The sequence below is a fragment of the Drosophila mojavensis genome, unplaced genomic scaffold (genome assembly GCF_018153725.1).
Source record: "Drosophila mojavensis isolate 15081-1352.22 unplaced genomic scaffold, ASM1815372v1 contig_36, whole genome shotgun sequence".
Taxonomy (NCBI): Eukaryota; Metazoa; Arthropoda; class Insecta; order Diptera; family Drosophilidae; genus Drosophila; species Drosophila mojavensis.
Window position 1 is genome coordinate 22357657 of NW_025318858.1, and position 20985 is coordinate 22378641.

Here is a 20985-nt window from a genome sequence, read left to right on the forward strand (position 1 = left end):
AGTTCAATTACAGCCGGATGGTTGTGGCGGTCGGATAATTGGCGAGGCAATGCTCATTGTGAATAGCTGCTCATTAAACAGAATTTGTTTCAAGTAAAGTAATAACTGCTTCCCATTGTTCCTCACTAAATAAAATAAATAATTATTACTTAAAGCATATACATATATTATAAAAAAAAAATTTATCTGGGCACTCGTATAATAATAATTATAATAAAAAATTGAAATATTATTTCTAAGATGTAACAGATAAAATACCAACTATGCCTAGGTGGCAACGCTGCTAAAAATCATCGATAACACCTAACAACTATCGATGCACGCATCATAACTTTTAGGGCGGTGTTCGCATTTTGTTTTCATTAATTTGATGCTCAAGAATTGTTAATTAAATCTGTATTAAGACGCAACTTAGAATGCAAACAATGGAGAAATGTGTATTAGCCGTTGTTGTGCTATGCTTTCTGCTGCAAACAGGTAAGTGGCATGCGCAGTTAATTAGCAAAAAACAAACGCTGAAACTAATTTGTCTCGTGGTGTCACAATCGTCGCAGCTTCGGCCATCAAATGCTGGGAATGTCGCTCCGATAGCGATCCCAAGTGCGGAGATCCCTTTGATAATAGCACGTTAGCGATTACGGATTGCCAACAAGCCAGCGAACTGGAGCATCTGAAGGGTGTCCGACCCACGATGTGCCGCAAGATCCGCCAAAAGGTGCACGGGGAGTGGCGTTACTTCCGGAGCTGCGCCTACATGGGCGAGCCGGGCATTGAGGGCGATGAACGCTTCTGCCTGATGCGCACCGGCAGCTACAACATCTTCATGGAGTACTGCACCTGCAACAGCAAGGATGGCTGCAACGCCGCCGGCCTGCAAAGGAGTAACCTGCTCAACGTCCTCTTTGGCACTTTCGTCGTCGGCCTTGTGGCGCACTTTCTGCGGCAATAGACGTGCCATCGCCGTCGCCTTTAGCGAATGACAACTGTACTCGAATACTGTTTGTGTAATTTTTAAATGTGCCTTCGAACTCGAACTAAACTTAACATATGAAACGCAATTCCGTCCTGCCTTTGCGTACATATCTAGAGATATCTAAACACACACATTGTATATGTATTACGATCGAATATATATCTCTTTATTTCGATATATACATATACATATTCACATTCCGTATCAATTAAGATTAAGCGCAATCTCGTTTATTTTGTATGCCGATTTTTACACTTGTTTAGTTTAAGTGACGAAAGTTTACAAATTTTAATTGTAATACAATTTAGAACATTTTTACAACCGAATAAAAACAATTTAAATATTTTAAATTTGTTTTTAAACATTTCATTTAATTTGTAATATATATAAACTTTAAAAAACATTTTAACTTTTACAATAAATATTTTTAAATTCTTTTTCAGTTTACAAATTAAAATTAAAGCTTAACCAAAGGAACTAGTTCTTTGCTTATAATTTCTGTTCTACTTATTTTGCTCAACGATTCCGTTACTGAGAGAGTATATAAATAGAAAAGATGTTTTGTAAAGTTTACTATCGTATTTAACTATTTTACTATAATATTTCACATTTTTTCATTATAATCCATATGTTTTTTAATGCCAATTCGCTCTCGTTACTCGCCCAACGATAACTTTCCGTCTCATACGACACATTGTGACGTGTGTGGCCCACCGAAGACTGCGTTGCACGAGAACTGTTGGGCGCCATTTGCGAATGGCAATTTCTTTCCTTTTCGTGTCTTCGGTGTTTGTACGCGTTGCTCGTTTTGAATTTTTGTTTAAGCGTGTTAAGAAATCGGTTTCAACGTTTTAAACCGTATGTAAACGGCTGTGAAGTACATTTAGTATTGTTTAATTGTTAAGAACATTTTGTATGCATATTTTAAAACATTTTTTTCTGTAAACGACATATTTTGTGTGCGCAAAAAGCGCCGTTATTTTCAGCACCCAGTTTTGTTGTACCTAAAAAACAGCTTTATCGTGCCTTCTGTGTAATTTGTGTGAATAATTTCGCAATTTCGTTTGTATTTGTGGTCAATTTTAAGTAAATAGTAAAATTGTTGGAAATGGATAAATGCGATGAATATTGGCTGGATGTAGATAATGTCATACAAACCTACAAATGCGTACAAGATGTGTTCAGGTTAGTTCTTAGTTGAAGGAATTTTTGCAATTTATTTTTACATTAAAAAGGAAAATAATATTTTTAAAAATTGTACACTGTATTATTATGAATATTCAATGAGCTGCTGCCTCTCACAGCGCCATTTGAAGGGCGAATAAAGCGAGCAGCGCTGCTGAAGTCATTGCCACAAATCGTCCTGCAGACGAGGCATTGCACAGATCACCTTTGCAGGTATAACAGCTCTCCACCTGGCGGCTGTGCGTCACTGTGCAGACGTTCTCCTTCTGTCCAACCACCTCGAAGTGACAGTCGCGGGATACAATTACGCCGGCGCGATCTAGAAGTAGAAAAGAGAAAGAAAATTTAAATTCAATTTGTTGTTGGTTTTCGCTTTGCAATTTTCAAGAAGTTTTTCTGATTTGAATAGGTAAGTTTATAAGATATTTACTATTTGATTGTGTTTATAATGCTAATAATTTTGTTTTCTAGGCGGGTATGTGATAGCTTGATGCTCTGGTGCAGATTTAACTTCCATTGTTCCCGGTCTCAGTTTTCCCATTGGAAGTAACGTCTAAATATGTATGTACTTAATTCAACGAGCGTTGCTACTGCTAAACCCAGCGAGTCGCATTTCAACGAATGCTTATTGCTCTGCGGGTTTCATATAAGGAACGCTCTCAACCTACTCGGTACTCGGTATTCAGTACTCGGCGTTCGGCATTCGGTATTCGGTATTCGGTACTCGGTAATCAGTACTCGGTACTCGGTATTCAGTAGTCCCTACTCGTTGCCTTTTTATAATCTTCGAATCGCGAATTTGCTTCCGCAGCTTTTATAGCTTTCTAAAGCTTTTCAGAGCTTCTGCCTAAATTAAGAATTTGCATATCGGGCTTATATGCTTGATAAAAAGTATGCCTCTGCATATGCTTGCTAAGCTCTGTGTGCCCTTAACAAATACTCGATTAGAAGTTAAAGTCATTTATAGAATGAGCACTTAATATATAAATTATGTAGCCAAATGAAAATTATAAGTAGATTCATAGTTAAATAAGAATATTAATATATTTTAATTAAAATACTATATGAATTAGTAATTACCTAAACTACTTTTTTTCAGTCAACTGTCAATGAATGACAGATTGCGACTCGTTGTAAGCTTGCTTTGTATCTAATTTCGATTGTTATAAATGTCAAATAATCTGTAAAGCTTTACAACGATTCTTCATCTTTGTTTCACAGTTTGTTTGATATCATGAATATTATTAATCTCACTTTGCTATATATTTTGTCGATTTTCTACGGGTTCATGTACTCTTAGTATTTTTTATTTTTTTTTTATTGTGCATTTCTTTTATTTACATTAGAATTTTTGTATATTGAATAATTTGCTTTTGTGTTTTTCTGACCCACGCAAAGCTTTATTTCTGTCTCATGACTGAAATGTAAACGAACTTTTGGCTCAGCGCATTGCGTTTTTGAGCGATTTTGGATTTTTTTTTAATATATGAACATGCTAATCAAGTCGAATTGGCCTCCGGATCGAGTTGACTCGTCTACGCAATGACATCACTAATTATAATTAATTTAGTTTGCTTTTTTACGCTCAAGGTGTGCGCGCGATGTCGTCGTCGTCGCCTATTCATTGCGAATGCAAATCATGTGGAAAGTGGGAGCAGGGGGAGCGGACGAGGCGTGGCTAGAGGTGGGACAATGGTTTTACTTACCGCTGGTGACCACCTTGTTGCACCTGGTCACGGGCTGCAGCTGCTCCATGGTGTTCGGCTTTGCCACAGTGTCGCAATCCACCTGACGTATATTCGAGGTCTCATCCACTTTGTCCTTGCTGCAATTCACATCCGTCAGGGATTTGCATTGATAGCACTTGATGGCAGTTGCTGTTAATGAGAGAGCGAGAAAGAGAGTTGAGATAGACAAGGTCAAGTCATATTTTCGAGTTACAAATACAATTTGCATGGTTACAACCAGTTTACCTGAGCCGCCCTCAGCTACGCTTGGCTCGTTATCTAACGCCTACTGCGAATTAGCGCTTCCAGCTGGAAGTCTCTGTCTCTCTATATAAACATGGAACTATTTACGTTTGTTTTCGCTATGAAGTCAGCGAGCCGATATCTGCGTCTTATATATAGCTCGTAATACGTGCACAATATGGCATTGTTTTGTCATCATTTAATGATTTTTTTATGCATTTATTCAGTTTATTTATTTGTTGTATTCTGTTTGGAATTCTTGAAATTTAAATTGTTATTTATTTTTTTATTTTTATTTTTTTTACGTTTGGCAAATGTTTTAACAATATTAGCAGATGTTTCGTTTCGACATTAAAATTTTAATTTATTGTTGAGTATTTGAATTTTGTTGAGCAATTTGTAATATAAATGTGAATGCATATTATTTAATATTTCAAGGTTTGTTTAAAACTTAGAATTTTCTAAATGTTTGTTTTTAAATCAATTTCTATGAGCAAACAAGTTTCCATTAATTTTGATTGATTTTCTCTCTAAATGAATACTTGAAATTAGATTTTCGTATTTCTATACAATTTTTCTAAACTCTAATCAAGTTTTACTTTATATTTCTTTAAAAGTATTTAGCATTTTCTGACTATAAAATTTGTATTTGTAAAAAGCTAAAAACTTCGGTCATATTTAAAATTTAAGTATTTGAAATTTCAACATTTACAAATTTTAAATATCAAATCGCTTTAGGCTCGGCTTGATTTCTGCCTTCTTCACTTATATAACGAATTTCAAACAGGTTTCCAACTAAAGCTTTTCATTTCATAGCTGACCCATATGCGCACAAGTTGTATTTGAAATATTTTCAAACTTGTTCTAATTATTTTCTACGATATAAGAGAAAACTTACCACTGTGCATGAGGCACATGGCAATTAGCAAACAGGCAAACATTTGTTTCAGCATTTTCCACAAGTTTATTTATACGAATATAAACGATTCTATTTTACTTCAACTTTTGATTTCACGAACGCTTTCAACCGTTCCACAGTCGACGAACAACTGAATGCGCAGTCCGTTTGTTTGTTGCTGCGAACTTGTTTCGAGTGCGCAGCTTGCAAAGCTTCTTCAGCTTAAATTGTTTAAATAAATTGTGTGAGTGGAACTCAAAACGAGTTCGCTGCCAATGAGACCGACGAAAATTGAGCGAAAAAAAAAAAACAACTAGAAAATGAAAAGTAAACAGAAAAACTATTTTGTTTTGATCTGTAGCTTCGCTCTTGCACTGCATGTGTGTGTGTGTGTAGATGTGAGTCTTACGCTCTCTTTCTCTCTCTCTCTCGCTCGCTCGCTCGCTCGCTCGCTCTCTGTCTGTCTTTGCGTGTGACTCTTGTGGCTGATCAGTTTTTCATAAATGTAATTTACTTTAACTGACTTTAATTGCAAGCTGACACCGTTTTTCCGCACTACGTATTACACGCATAACTGAGTGTGATATGCGCCGTGTTATACCCTGTACAGTGCAGATGATCGTGCTCTGTAATTCATAAAAATTAGGGAGTATAAACACTGAACCCATTGAAATGGGAAATAGGGGTAATAAGATTTTGCTATTGTATACATATATTATTATATTTTTGGGAGATAGATTAAGTTTTATGAGTTTCTTTCATAACATTTTATAGCTTTGAATTAAATTTAATGGATTGAAAAGTCCACAAAGTTTCTAAAAATGATAAAGTCTTAAATATGGCGATGAGCATTAAGAAATGTATTCCTTGTAGCTCCTATATTTGCTAAAAATAAAATTTATATCTATAATCTAGCAGGCTCAAGAAGGAATGACAATTCCCATAATATACTATATACTATTGATGCTTAATGAGAATTTAGTCATCTAATACACATTTTTAAGTACTTTGTGAATATTCATAAATTCAAAGAACTTTCTACTTCAGAAATCTGTTCTATTATGTGGTAATTTCTCAACTCTTGCAATTGCATTACGTTGGCAATTAAAGTGGATCTGTTTCACCTGTCACACTAAGCCAAAAATGTATCCTGCTTGAGTACTTATTTTGTTTTTTAAATGCGTTCCTTCACCTTTTTATACCTGTCTGTGGAAATGTCTGCGTTTAGCGCCGTTATCCAGGCTGATTGCCATTTATTGTGCCTGATATTTGAGCCATTGAGTATGTTAAAATCTTTACTGTCTGTTGTCTTGGTGATGCGCCCTGCAGCCAACAAGCCAGCGAACCAGCCAGCCAGTCGCAATGAGCAGCTCAGACGGCATTGGCTTTTTAAATCCTCGTAACAAAAGAAACCCTTTCTGCACGCCATTCAGCAAACGAATTTATAGCATGCCAATGCCTTCTCCCTGTTTGCCAGTTTGCCGGATGGTTATCAATCAGACGCGAAGTACTTTGAGTATGCAGGTTAAAGTGCCTTGAGTAATCAGTGACAATTTGCAGTCTTTTGACTTTCCTCCAAAATGCTCACTCAATTCATTGTGCTCCAATGGAAATACACCAGACTTTGTTTTTGATTTCGCTCAATAGCCCCGCCCACCTGTTTGCTGAAGCTTTGACTCAGCTCGCAGCTTGAGCTGCTTAACAATTGCATTCAGCTCAAAAGCTTTAAATTGCTTTTGATTGATCTATAGGTATTTTTTGAATATTTAATTTGATTTAAGAATTTCTTATCTATATTTCTTATATTGCTCTGTAAATTTAATTTGTATTCGTGTCCAATACAACTTTACTTTTGTATGAATTTGTCAATTCAAATTGTGATATTGGTTTTCACATGCCAAAAATAACAATTATCAACTATTAGATATTGTTCCGCAAAATTAATTATTTTTGATTTACAAAGCGTATGACTGACTATTAAATATCCTGCAGAAAAATTCATGTATGTTATTTATCTTTCAAGTACAATTTTTATTTTTATTTATTTATTTTTTTAATAATTAAAATATATATTATTTATTATCCCTGAGACGATGAAATAATTCATCTTTATTATTTCTCAAAATTACTTTGAGTAATAACATTGGTTTAAATAAATAATTTAATAGTTTAACTAATTAAAACCCATTAAAATTGTTAGAAATTCAATTTATTCTATTAGCTGCAACTTTATATGTATTTAATAATACCGTATATCCATATCTAGCGATATACAGCCAGGGTATTCTAAATAATTGAACTGTTCAACGTTGCGTATGCGTGCTGTGCGTAAAAGCCCAGTCCGAAAAAGCGATTTTCAATTTCCGCTCGCAGCATGCCATTTTCCAGTTAAATATTTCACACTGAGCATGCTAATAATTTTCCTACATAGATATCCGTCGATTTCGCACATCAAAAAAATGGTCAACTTTGTCACTTTGTTGTGGTTGCGCCCCTGCTCGATGATGATTCATAGAATGGCAAATCTTAAGCCGCTTTGCCCCGGTCATCAGCCATCAGCATTGACGGCAACAATAAATTCTGATTGAATTTTTTCGCCACTGAAAAGCTTGCACACACACAATTTTCGATTATATATATATAGATATATATATATGTGTGTTTTTTTTTTGGTAGCTGCTATTGCAACGCAGCAGCAGCAGCAACAGCAGCGGGGGCGTGGTGAAGGGTTGGCTTGGACTATGCAGTTATTGGCGATGCTTTTGCTACCGTTTGTGGTTCGGTTTGACCGTCTGCTACTGCTGCTGCTGCTGCTCCTGGTGCTGCCTCTTATTACCCTGGAGATGGCGCGTCGGGTTAGAATTCAATTATATGCTTGCATAGAGTTTGAAAGATAGGGATGCCACAACGACAAGACCATACAAAATGCAAGCAAGCTGCTAAATACCCTCTAGTGATTGAGCAGGCAGGCATGCTTGACAATGATTCTAATTTTGTGAATATGAAAATTTGAAATGGATGTATGCAGGCTAAAGTTAATCAAGTTTTTGTGGGTGTTATTGCTAGATGCTAGAAAAATTTTAGTAATATTTAAATCAACCTGAATGAGCCTGAGGATTGAACCTGATTTTTATGCCTTCAGTCAAAAATCATATTTGCTAAAATCATTAGCTAAAATACATGTTGTATGAAAATAGAAAATTGTACATTGTCCACCCAAATATCATATTAAAAAAAAATATATATATGTATATAATAATAATAATAATATAAATAATAAATTAAAACCACTGGGAATTTGATCCTCATTAGAAAAACAATTATCTAAAAGAACTGCAGCTGAAACATTTGTTGTACAAAGTCAGTGCTTTATTATTTATTGTCAAAATTCAAACTTTACAGGGTATATTATGCTGGTGTATTTGCCCAATTGTAAACACTCCCATTTGTTTGGTTCTTGTTATCAGCATTATTATCAGCCACTGGCTCAGACTTTGCTTGCTGTGGCCGGATTCGTGTTCCTGTGTCCCGTCTGTCCGTTGGTCATTTTTTGCAATATGATATTTATAGTTATTTTCTACTTATATGTATTATATTATATTCAATCTGCACTGCTTGTTGTCTGCCGGCTCCATTGGGCTCCATTGTTGCTGAAGATTTGCTGGCTACAGAATTTGACTCGGTCTGCACACAATTTTTAATAAGGAACTGTGCGCAGTTAACAACCTCTCTCGCTGCTTCTCTCTCTCCCGTTCACCCTCTCTCTCTCTCTCTCTCTGTAGGTGCATATTCACTTTGGCATCTGAACTTCATGCCATACTCGTGCCATTGTCATTTCATTTGGAAAACTCGCTCTACCAGAAACGAGCAAATTTTCAATTTAAGCTTTAGACTTTACTTGCTGCATTTAATGGCGTGCTGAAAAAAAAAAAAACAACGCATAAGTTATAGAGAGTGCGATACGTCGAGCTGTTAAGAGACTCTTATACTCACACTGGTTTTCATTTGCTCACAGGCAAAACATAAACAAATTGTTTGGCACTATGGCCACGCTCTCTCTCTCTCTCTCTCTTTCTCTCTTTTAAAGAAACAAAACGCCCATATAATCTGTTCAATAACTTGGAAAATCATTGGCAATAAATCAAAATGACTTGCAGGAAGTGGCAGCTAACAGGAACACAACCAAGCCACAGCACACACACATACATACACACACGCACTCTTGCCGACAGACACATACCCATATGGACACCGACACCAACACACACATTGGCAAATGTCTGCCGGCGGTATTATAGTTGAGTTGCATTGAGTCGGAATCCGCTCTTAAAGTCGAGCCATAAGCGAATTTCAAATTCAACTCTGGGGCGGCATAAATTTTCGATGGCATTTTACGCAAAATCAGCACAAAATCAAGAAAACTAAACACGCTCTGTGTGTGGATCACAACGAAAAGTGTTTGCTCTAGAATTGGTGAGCGAGAATAATCTTTAGTGTTGTTTATAGATTTGTTAGAGTGTTACCACCATTTTGTATTAGATTAAGCATATTACTCGAGTATATTATGATGTATATATGCTGGAATATCGTATTCGCATAGCATGTTTCCCATGCGGAGGGCTCGATCTCTGTAGAGCATAGCTAAAGCTAGATAAAGAAGTTGTTCTTAAAAAAAAAAAAAATAAATAAATAAATACAAATTCTGGGAGCAGTAAAAAGATAATTAAAATGTTAAATTTAAAAAATTTTAAAAATTAAAAAAAAAAATAATAATAATAATAAAATTTTTAAAAATATTACCTAGTAATAATAGTCAATTTTGATCTCCCTTTCTCTAAGACTATAAGTCTGATATAAAGAGCCAAGCTCTCAATTGCCTTCAATGCAGCTTCACTATGAAATCCCATCCACAGTCATACAGTTAACATACCCCATGTTAAAGTATAATCAATGAGGTTGTACAATTTTTTTTTCTGTTTCTTTCTTTTGCTAGGTTTTTAACGCTGCCGTTAGCACATCATTTTTGGTGGCGCCTCTTCCATTATCTTTCACTTGCGATCAAATGAAGTGTGCAACGTGTTGTCTCTGTTCTTCGTACAGCTCTGTATGTGTAGGTGTGTATGTGTGTGTGGGTGTGTGGGTGCGTTTATCTGCGCTACGGTCGGCTTAGATGCCCCGGCACGAAATGAGCTAGTCCGAGGTGCTCAATGTCGGCCTCGGGCTTTCGGGGGGTCCACGCTGTCCACGTTTAATGTCACTCGCAAAGTCGCAAATTGCTGGCATGAGCTTTTTATGTTCATGCAAATGTCACCACTGCACCACTGATGGCATCGCTTCGATGTGCCAGCACTAAGTACGATGGAGATGGGAGAGAGGGAGGAGACAGTAGTGGAGTGGTGGGCGGGGGTCACTACGTAATGTGCCGAGAGATGCCCGGCCTTTTGTTTGGGCTGCGTCGAAAAATGCACTCAAAAGTTTACACAGAAAGGCCATAAGTGGCTCGGAGAACGAGGCAAATGGACGGAGGGGCGTTCCGGTGGTCGGCTGATCGGGTGGTCGGGTGGTCGAGTGGTCGGTCATGTCGTCCTGTTGTCCTGTCCATTTGCTTGTTCGGTAATTTTGTGCTTAGTGCCTGGCCCCCCCTGAACCAGTGCAGCCCAAAATCCTCTTCGTTGCTTCTATCTCTTGTTTTCCGCTTAAAATCAGATGTCGAAATAATTTGCAACACGCCGTGCCACATGAAATAGGGGACACGCTGACAATGGCAGCATACCGATAGAGAGAGAGAGAGCGAGAGCGAGAGCGAGAGTGAGAGAAAGGGAGTCAGAGTTCATGCCGAGGCTCTAGCCAAAGTGGCACGTGTTTATGGGACTTAGCCAAATGGCGCATTTGTTGCCAAGCAGAAGCAGCTTAGTAGACACAACAGCTTCAAGTGATAAAACTACTAAATGGCAATAGGTTGGGAAGAGCGGACACGGGGCTTTATTTGAAAGAATTTTGTTTGGGTTAAGTAATGGCTGGATAGAGTAGTGTAAGTGGATAAACATAAACACAGCTCAACGTATGTGATTGCAGCTCTAATGACCTTTGGCTTAGTTTAGGAGAAACGATTTGCAGAGCATTGCTAAAAGGAAAGAAACTGCAATTTTGGGATATATTTCAGAGTTAGCCTGATTAATAAATACATTTTTAGAATATTTTTAAGTGCCTACCACATAATATATTTAATATCTGATTTTAATGTGTAGAGCATAATTTATTTATTTTATTTTATTTATTTATTATTATTATTATTATAATTATTATTATTTTTTTTTTTTTCATATATACTACTTTTGATAGTAAATTTGGGTTTCGTTTCTATCATAAATTTCTCTTCTACAATCTACAATTTCCTTAACTAAATATTAACAATTAATTAGACCCAAATCGATAAATATTTACTTTGTTTGCTGTACATGAATGCTTCTTATTATTTCGTTGTCGCTCGGATTTAATTAATTCCCAGCAGCATCTACTCATAAAATTTACCTAGATATTGAAGTATGCTTTGTGTGCAACAAGTTACAAACTGATTTGTCGTAGATTTTGTTGGAACAATCGCTGTGTGTCCTTTGACTATAAGAGTTTTCAACGACAATCGATGAAATACAATAATAATAAAGTCAAAAGCAACAATTTGACACAAATTTGCTGCTGGACGAAATTCAATTAATGAATGCAGCAATACTAGAAGCGACAATCAAATTTTCGCAACAATAACGAAAGCAATACCAACAACAACAACAACAATAACAGAACGGAAAGACACATCTGCCAATGGGGGAGAACAACAAAGTTAATTAAATTGTGCAGTGGCATATGGAAATGAAATTCATCTGGCAGCTGCTGTAGCTTCAGATCGGATGGAATGTGTTAGAGTAGTACATGCGGCTCTAATATGTTTACAGAATACATATAATGTGCAAAATAACAATAAATTAAGTCAAGTAGCAAACAAGCCTCATTCACTCTATCTCTCTCTCTCTCAATCTCTCTCTTTCTCTCAGTGCAAAGTCATAGACAAACAGAAAACCTAGACGTAGCCGCAACCAGAACCTGAACCAAAATCGAAATTCAATTGAAATAGAAATGCAATATCAAGACAATTGCGAGAGCTGCTTGGCATTTAAATAATGAGTGAATGTGTTGCTCTGATAATAGATAATTTATATTAATCAATTGAATTCACTTGTGCTAACATATCCAAAAGTGAATAACCATATTTGATTTGAAGTGAACTGCTTTAAATAAGTTTTGAAATATATTCAATTTATTTTTATTGTATTTTATTTTTTATTTTTTATATATATTTCTGTATTATGAATTAATTTTTATTTTGTTGCACTTTATTTATTTTACTTTATTAGTATTTTTTATTTTAGTATTAATTGTTCGTACTATTTTTTTTTCTTTATTTCTTTCTATGTTTGATTGTGTATTAAAATTATTATTATTATTTTTTATATAAAAAAAAAATAAAAACTTCAGCATTGTCTCACGTACTTAATTCCATTAGGTGATCAATTAATTTTAATTGAATTTATTTAATTTGAAGTTTTGCAATCTGTCTACTTTCATTTAAAAAACTTACTTTTGCGATATTTTATCAATCACTTGTTTCCACACAATTTACTAACATTGGAAGCCAACCTCGTGTGTGTATGTGTGTGTGTGTGTGTAGATGCTTAGGGAATATATCAATAGCAACAGCTGAGATACCCAAAAGTGCAATAAATTAAAAGTTTTTGCCAGCCCAGGCGAGAAATAAATTCGTTATTATTATCGTCTAAATGTCAAAGCGCATTAAAATCAAGTGGGCGCAAAGTGAATGAGCGGGAGAGAGCGGGGGGCAGACGGAGTTGGATTTGAAACAGCTGTAACTGTAAATGCCGCAGCTGAGCAATCGTGGCAATAAACCACGAATCGAATTCGTTTCAACTACAGTCGGTGGATGCTCCGGCTGCTGCTGCTGCTGCTGCTTGGCCAGAAACACGGATATAAATTTCAATTTCCGACACTCTAAGTGGCGGGGCAAATGAAATAACATTTTCATTTAACCTGCATTCGATTTCAGCCAACACACACACACACATGCTCTCTCTCTCTCTATCTCTGTCTTCCTATCTCTGCGTGCGTGTGTGTGTGTGTGTGTACGTGCATGTCCATTATCGACTGCTGCTCTTCAACTGCTCCTGGCAGGGCGCTCGACTGCCAAGGCAACAGCTTCGCTTGCCTTTTGCATTACAGATTGCATTCCTCTCGTTGCATGTTGGCCAAGCATCAAACACGCAACGCCAGGAGCAGAAGCAGCAGCAGCAGCAGCGAGGACACAAGGTACACAATTCGTTGGTAGGTCGGTCGGTCGGTCGCTCGCTCGGTCGGCTTGCATAGGGAGCTGCATTGGCAGACACTCATGAAATTGGCCATAAATAACATTTTCTTTACATTTCATTTGGGCCAGCCAGCGCATCCGAGTGGAGTCGAGCTGCAGCTGCTGTTTCTACTGCTGCTTCTGCGTGCTGCTGTTTGTCTGGCTTTCTGGTGTGGTGGCCGGCTTAACCAACTGGGCGTGGCTAAGTTGCAATTAGCCAGTGCCCCCCAAGCAGCAGCCGCTATGTAGCTGATTTAAAGCTCGGTTTGTGCTTTGTGCTCCTGCATTGGCTGTCGATTTACAGTGTTTACACGCTAATTAGAACTGAATTTTCTGAGCTGGGCTAGTAGACTGCAAGCTATATGAGCAAATAAGAAGCCATTAAAATTTTAATAACTATAAATTGAATTTTATATTTGTTGGCTCTTGTTTTACTAAGTAGCTATTATTTGTCTGTAATAAGTGCTTAGATGAATAAATTTCTAATTATTTAAAATATTATTAAAAAATACATTGCACGCAACTTAGATAATTTTCCCTCAGGGAATAATTCTCTTTTATTATTTCTCCATAGTATTCTACTACACACTGATTGGTTTTATATAAATTTTTATTTTATTTATTCATTTTTTAGACATGTGTTTTAATTTCACAAATTTAAAACAACCTTTACATATTATACAATATATTTTACTTTAACAATAAATTTAAAGTGTTGCCCTCGAGCTACACTAAATAGTTGGCAATCGCAATCATGTAGCATATGGACGACCTGCAAATAAACAAACAAAACCAAATGAAAAAAAAAAAAAAAAAAAAAAAAATGAGAACAACAAAAAAGGAAGCGAAGCAAAAGGCAAACTTATTGCTGTACACGGACTGATTTCCCAATGGAAATCAGTTTAGCAGTTGGGCTAAAAATCATAAAATCTAGCGCTACAAATAAAAATGCGACCGATAAAAAAGAAAGTGAGACGACAAAAATCAAAACGAACATGACATCAAATGTGATGCTACGCATACGCCATGTACGACGCATGTCAGTTGTTGCTGTTGTTGTTGCTTGGCTGGCTCAACAATTTGTATAGAGGTTCACAATCCATTGGCAGCCTTTTGCTGTGTGAATGGATTTCACTCAACTCCTTAGCCTTGCGGACTTGTAGGTATTACATATATATGTATATATATATATATATATTGCTTGAGTTTGGAGTATGGGCAAGGACAACATGCAGAGGCTAGACAACTCTTGAGTTTATTTCATGCATTAAAAGCTTTCAGGCTTTTGTGTGTTAGTCTTAGTCTCCTTCTCTCTCTCTCTCTCTCTCGCTCTGTAGTTGTTTTTGTTTCTATTGGTTTCTGCGGCCTGGCAAAACTTTTGCAGCACATTTATAGACTTTTGCTATACTAGCTTCTGCTGTCTTGCTCAACCTCTTAAATGCGGTTTCCTTCCACATTTTACTATCAGTTGCCAAGAATCGTCTGGCATTATTTAAGTTGCTGTTGTTGCTCACAATTGTGCGTTAAATGCGCTTCCAACGTTGAAACTTATCTAATTCAGCTAATTTGTCGGTAGTTTTCACGCTCAGTTTTCACGATGTTTTAACCTGCGCTTCGCGTCGTATCGCCCGACCGCTCTATCTCTCTCTCTCTCTCTCTCTCTCTTAATATCAATTATTTACCACATGCCGAACCTATTGGCGAGGTAAATTTAAATTTATTGGCCGTTGGCGGCGCACACAAACATGGCTATAAATTAAACATTAAACAATTGATATTTGTTGTGCACACCGAGTACAAGCGAGTATTTTGAGAGGGCTGTTCAATCATATGTGATCATGGACATGTGTAATTGTAATAGGAAAGATTTTTAATGAACTTTTTTTAATTATAACATTTTTTCTTCAACTGAAATTAAGACAGAATTTCATCAAACTAATTTCATTCGTAGTCGGGTTTTGTTTTGTTGCGTTTATAAATTTGGATTTCATTGAGGTAAATCAAAACGAAAACGTATATTCTAAGCAATTTAAAAACAAATCGGTTTAATCCTAACTATCCCAATTATTTACTTTAAACTCTTGGATTCGTTCTTCTCATTTTTGCTATAATTTCATAGACTTTATCTGTTGCTACATCTGTTAAATATTTTTTACGTTCTTGGAATGTCCTCAGTATTCTCAGACTGTCACAATTTTAAGTCAACTTTTGAATGAAGGAAAAATTGAACTGAACTGAACTGTCCATATTCAAAGTTTGCCTTCAATTTCTAATACATTGTAATGAAGTACTTTATATGATTTTTTTAAAAATTAAATCATTTAAGTCTGTATTAATGCTACATGCTTTGATGTTAATATTATATATAATTTCTTTACCCCAAAAAGCAAATGCTTGTAATTCTTACTTGCCAGCCATTTCTCATCAACTAATGAACAGCCCTCGTAGTTGGCCCTAAAATAATAACGTAAATTCGGATTGTATGAAATTGTTGGTGCCGAGGGCTGCCGCTGTAGCACTTATCCTTCTTAGTTACACTTCTGGCTGTTGTTGCTATTGTTTTTGTTTGGGGCTATAACGTGCACTTATTGATACTTATAGCACCACACATACATGTGTATAAACGTATATGTATATGTATATATATATATATATATATATATATATATATATCTTTACACGATCTCTACAAACATGCATCTGCTTGGCTTTCTCATAGCTCCCTCGGGTCGCTTGCAGCGCTGGCAAAATAAATTCAATTTTGTAAAACTGATTCCCCACACAATTTCCCGCACACGCCATTCACTCGCTCGCTCGCTCTCACTCACACTCTCTTACTCACTCATGTGGTGACTGCATCTCCTTTTAACCAGCAGCATCCCATCCAAAACGCTCTGTCCAAGTGTGCGTGCTGCATATGTGCAAAATTTTAAGCGAAATGAATATGTATTGGCATTTAGTTGAAGTAGCTATAGGTAGCACTCAACCAGCAGCTGCCACTAACAGCAACAAACAACAAGTTGGAGCACACCATCCGAACTAGATAACAATTTATAGCCATCAAGCGCGCCAAAATGCTATAGTAAAAGTTAATGAAAGCAATTTGTTTCACGCTGCGTGAGACAACGATAGAGTGAGAGAGAGAGAGAGAGAGAGAGGGAGAGGGAGCTATGGTTCAAAGTTTGTATAAAAAGGGTAAGCAAGGTTGACGCACGCAGCATGCGTGTAAGACACAAACTTGACTCACTCTTATCAGTGAGGAAGCAGAAGAACTATCGCTTTTTAAACACTTGAGGCAGGCAGAACATATATGGTATTTATATGGAGCAATCAGGCCTTGTGTGTATGATTTTATTATATGCTACGACCGGCGCTCAAAATACTGCCACGATATGTTTTACGCACTAAAAAAGTAATCAGAATTTGTATCAATAATATACGACACATGAAAACGCGGTAGTCTGCCTTTGTAGCTAAATCCTTTTGTATGTCTGTCAACTTCTATTGATTATCTGTCTATTTGTCAGCTTTTATTTATACATTATTTTTGGATATACAGAAAAAATAGAATCATATGGATTGAAATTAAATAAATTTAGAGAAAAATACAAATTATTTTATTTAAATTATTAATATATTAACTATGTACATACATAATACTCTAAAAATGATAATTATTATTATTATTCATTATTATTTGAAATATAATTTTTAATGGGAATTATTTATTTTTATGAGTAATTTTATTAATTAATACAATCAATATTAAATGATTTGTATATTTCACTATATTTTATATGTGTATTTATATTAAAGTACAATAATTAGTATATTTCCCTATCGTTCATCTCTCCATATTTCTACATATATTTTCTGCTTCAATTTAATTTCATTTTCTTAATTGAAAATATATTTCATACTTCTCTCGTACAACATATACACATCCTCCCCCATACACACACACACCTATTGTAAATTAATCAATGATAAGCAACAAAATTTGATTATAAAAATATTCTTCGAAATGAAATTACATTCGAAATGCGTAATAATTTTGCAAGTAATGTATTTGGGAATCCATTTCTGCTCCTCTTGGCTCGACTCTGAAATTATTCTGGGTTATGCGCTCATCATAAACAAATACTGTTTGAATAATTGACGAAGTCTGTGAATATAAAATGTTTGTTTTTCTGTTGATTTGGCGTTTTAATATTTTTGCAATTTGCTGTCATAAAATTTGAGTGCCGCGCCTCCAGACGTACCACAAGGGAATGTGTCTGGCACTGGCACTGGCTCGGGCAAATGCAATCAAAGCAGCTGCTTCAATGGCCAAAGGGATGGCTCCAACAGGAGCAACTGAAGATGCGACTTTTCAATCAAACGCTGATGGGCCTTTTTATGATGCCTTATCTTTTTTGTTGTTGTTGGTACGCACACACGCGCGCACTTATGCAAAAGGTGAAGTTGGGTAACCCGTTTTTGACCGCCACGACGTCCCGCAGGACAAGGACTCTCACACGCACACACAGATACAACCAAAACGTTGCCAATTCGACAACGGCACTCAAATGAATTGGCGGTTATTGTACGACTGTGTCAGTTGGGTAGTGGGAAGTATGGGAGGAGGGAGGGACGTTGGCTACTTTTGTGGCATTTCGTTTGCTTTACGGTTCATTGGATTGCCACAACGCACACACACACACACACACACACATATATATACGCCTGCCAATCTTCTCTGTGTATTGCCAAAGTAATCACATTTAATATGAAACGCACTGCAGCAAAACCCACCATGGAGAGAGAGAGAGAGAGAAAGAGGTTATGGAATATACATAGAGTGTGTGGGCATCTCTCTCTCTCTCTCTATGTGTGGGTGACTCCATGTGTATATCAGTGTGCACGTGCCCGCATAAAAATAAATGCAGACATTTCTCATATGCTTTTTTGTTTGATGAGGAAGAGCACTTCCTGTGACCACTAATTGAGCCAACGGAAGTCTAGAAGCCGCACAACATAATTTAAATAAACAAAATGCCACTAAGTGAAGTTTAGACCGCAACAGGACGCAACCCAGACGCAAAAAAAAAAAGTAAATACAGTTGAGCGTAATGCACTGGACGAACTTCCGCTTTTTGGCGGCTGCACCACTTGCAAGCTTCTCCCTTTCGTCGTTGTCACACACTAAACACATTTTTCATAATGCTGCCATGAGACGGCCATTACATGCGTGTGTCTGTGTGTATGTGTTGTCCTTGTCCACAGCGCCTGCATAGAGTGTCCAAGTTGTTAATGCAATCACATAGCATTCATATTCATCATAAAACCACAAAAGACACACAACACATGGCCCAAGCCACGTCGGGGACGTGGCTGCTCTGACTGCCGCTGTGCCATTTGCCTAAACTCTGGCTCTCGCTCTCCATTTAACTCGCATTCCTTTTGAGCTTGCCAAGTCGTGCGTGCTCGTAAGTTTTGCTTTTCTCTTGCCGCTCTAACACATGTATATTTTTACCCCTTTGTCGGCTTCTCTTTTTGTCTGTGTGCGTGTGGTGCAAATGTGTCAATATAATTATGCATTTGCTTTGAAGTTTTTTAAAATTTGATTTGACTTGTAATCATGGTTAGTTTGCTGTAGCTCTTTAGTTACAAGCTACATAAAAAAAAACAAATAAATACAAAATAAAAATTGTAAATTTTAAATCTGCAGTAAATTTTAATAAAATTTTTTTTGTGAAAAGTATGTAACAGGCAGAAATCATCGCAGACCCCATAAAGAATATATATTCTTGATCAGGACGACGAGCTGAGTCGATATAGCCCTGTCCGTCTGTCCGTCCGTCCGTCCGTATGAGCAAAGATCTCAGAAGATATAAGAGCTAGAGGCTGAAACTTGGCATGCATACTCGTGTATACCATAGGCAGTACAAGTTTGCTTTATTTTTCGATAACTCGTCCGATAACTTTTTATCGAGAATAATCGAAAAATTGGTTTTTTCAGCCTAGTTTGAACACTTTTGGACCTGGGATTTTAATTTTGTTTTTTTATAAAGTTAATGGATACAAAGATTTTGTACTTTACAGATTTTGGATACCACGCCCCCTTCTCCCCAATTTGTAAAAAACATTTCAAGTACTAGAGACTTGTGCTTTGGAATGTACACATTTTTTTATTCATTTTTTTATTATTTCTCATTAGATTGTATAAAAAAAAAAAAAATCGCTGCTAACTGCGCAGTCAGCAGAGCGCGTGCTTATAAGTGCATGTGTATGTATTTCTGCATAAAAGACGATTAGAATATCAGCTTGAGGGTTCAGGGTATCTCCTAGTGGCAGTCGCTAGGCCTTCTTACTTGTTATTTATGTATTTTTTTTTTTTTTTTTTTTTATTCTTTGTACGTTGTTAACTGGCATTAGTTAACAATTTATTTTTAATAGCTTCAAATTTAACGATTTTCTGCGACATTATAATCCTAAAAAGTTTATCTATATAGAGTTTTAAAAAAGAAATATTTACAATATCAAAATTTGTAGAGTTTATATCAATAGCAATCATAAGTATATTATATATATTCTAGTTATACTTCTTTGAACATCAAATATATTTGAACAAGAACTTTCAAGTGCTTCTTAAACATTATTTTCAAAGCAAACTTCCAAGCAAACAATAAGCTTTTCCTTCCACATTTTCTTTCAAGACTAGTTAACATATTTTGTTTTCATATTTTTTTTTTCACATTTGTCATATCTAAACTATTCTTGTGAACAATTCACCTAAGCACTCTTTCATAACAATCTAGAAAGTATTCTTTTTTAACAACTCCAGGTGTATTCTTTCCATTACCTATCTTTCTTTTTTCATCTTTAGCATGCCCAACTTTAGCAAACATTTATCAACACTTGCAAACGAGTAGGAAAAACTAGCGTCTGAATCTGTTGGCTCTGCTTCGTTCGTGTCATAAACTGAACACTTGATTTGTGAAAATTGTTACCGCCTTCTTTTCCAGAGGTCACACCCACTATCCATTCTTACAGCTTACCTGTGTGTTTTTTTTTTGTTGCTTTTCTTTTTTAATCATAGCTCACCTGCTTTATGCGCTTTGCTCTTTATTTAGCTGCTGGTGCAGCCAGAGCTTGGCATAATTGCAATGTTTACCTCGGCGCAGAGCTAAGTGAAGCGTTAAGGCGGCGCTTCGGGCGGGCGTGTGGGCGGTTGGTCGACAGCGGCATCCTCTTGATTAAAATTTCTGATTACTATACTGATAGCAAAAGAGCGAGAAATGCATATAAAACACAAAAAAAAAAAATGGTAGAAGGGAGAGGGGGGAGGGAGGTAAAAGGTAAAAGGGTAAAATGGCAGCAACAAAAAACTAGCGCAAAAGGTGCCACAAAATTGCAGCGACGGCAGCTTTGTGACAGCAACCGGTGTGTCCCCACTGCCACGCCCCCTTTCGCCTAATAACATATCCAACCGGCAGCTGATGCGCTTCACTCTGTGTGTGTGCGTGTGTGAGTGAGTGTTTTGTTTGGCTTTCATTAGTCGGCT

The 20985-nt window shown here is 36.5% G+C and overlaps 2 protein-coding genes across 2 annotated transcripts; one reads left to right on the forward strand and one right to left on the reverse strand.

The window, feature by feature from the left end:
• The first annotated feature begins 314 nt into the window (after positions 1 to 314).
• Positions 315 to 1323, forward strand: LOC6577528. The gene is made up of 2 exons (XM_002003457.4): positions 315 to 477; positions 555 to 1323. The coding sequence occupies exons 1-2, from the start codon at positions 417 to 419 to the stop codon at positions 947 to 949; spliced, it is 456 nt and encodes a 151-aa protein (XP_002003493.1). The 5' UTR covers positions 315 to 416; the 3' UTR covers positions 950 to 1323.
• Positions 1324 to 2153: 830 nt separating this feature from the next.
• On the reverse strand, positions 2154 to 5191 carry LOC6577529. The gene is made up of 3 exons (XM_002003458.4): positions 5027 to 5191; positions 3865 to 4035; positions 2154 to 2477 (listed from the first exon to the last, which is right to left on the reverse strand). Exons 1-3 carry the CDS (start codon positions 5079 to 5081, stop codon positions 2272 to 2274), a joined length of 432 nt encoding a protein of 143 aa, XP_002003494.1. The 5' UTR covers positions 5082 to 5191; the 3' UTR covers positions 2154 to 2271.
• Between the last annotated feature and the right edge of the window lie 15794 nt (positions 5192 to 20985).

Bases quoted from the DNA above. Each gene is read 5' to 3' on its own strand.
- LOC6577528 (XM_002003457.4), top strand. From the start codon at position 417: ATGCAAACAATGGAGAAATGTGTATTAGCCGTTGTTGTGCTATGCTTT. The intron at 478-554 runs GTAAGTGGCATG...CAATCGTCGCAG, and splicing joins ATGCTTTCTGCTGCAAACAG to CTTCGGCCATCAAATGCTGG.
- LOC6577529 (XM_002003458.4), bottom strand. From the start codon at position 5,081: ATGCTGAAACAAATGTTTGCCTGTTTGCTAATTGCCATGTGCCTCATG. The intron at 4,036-5,026 runs GTAAGTTTTCTC...TCTCATTAACAG, and splicing joins CATGTGCCTCATGCACAGTG to CAACTGCCATCAAGTGCTAT. The intron at 2,478-3,864 runs GTAAGTAAAACC...TTCTACTTCTAG, and splicing joins CAACAAGGTGGTCACCAGCG to ATCGCGCCGGCGTAATTGTA.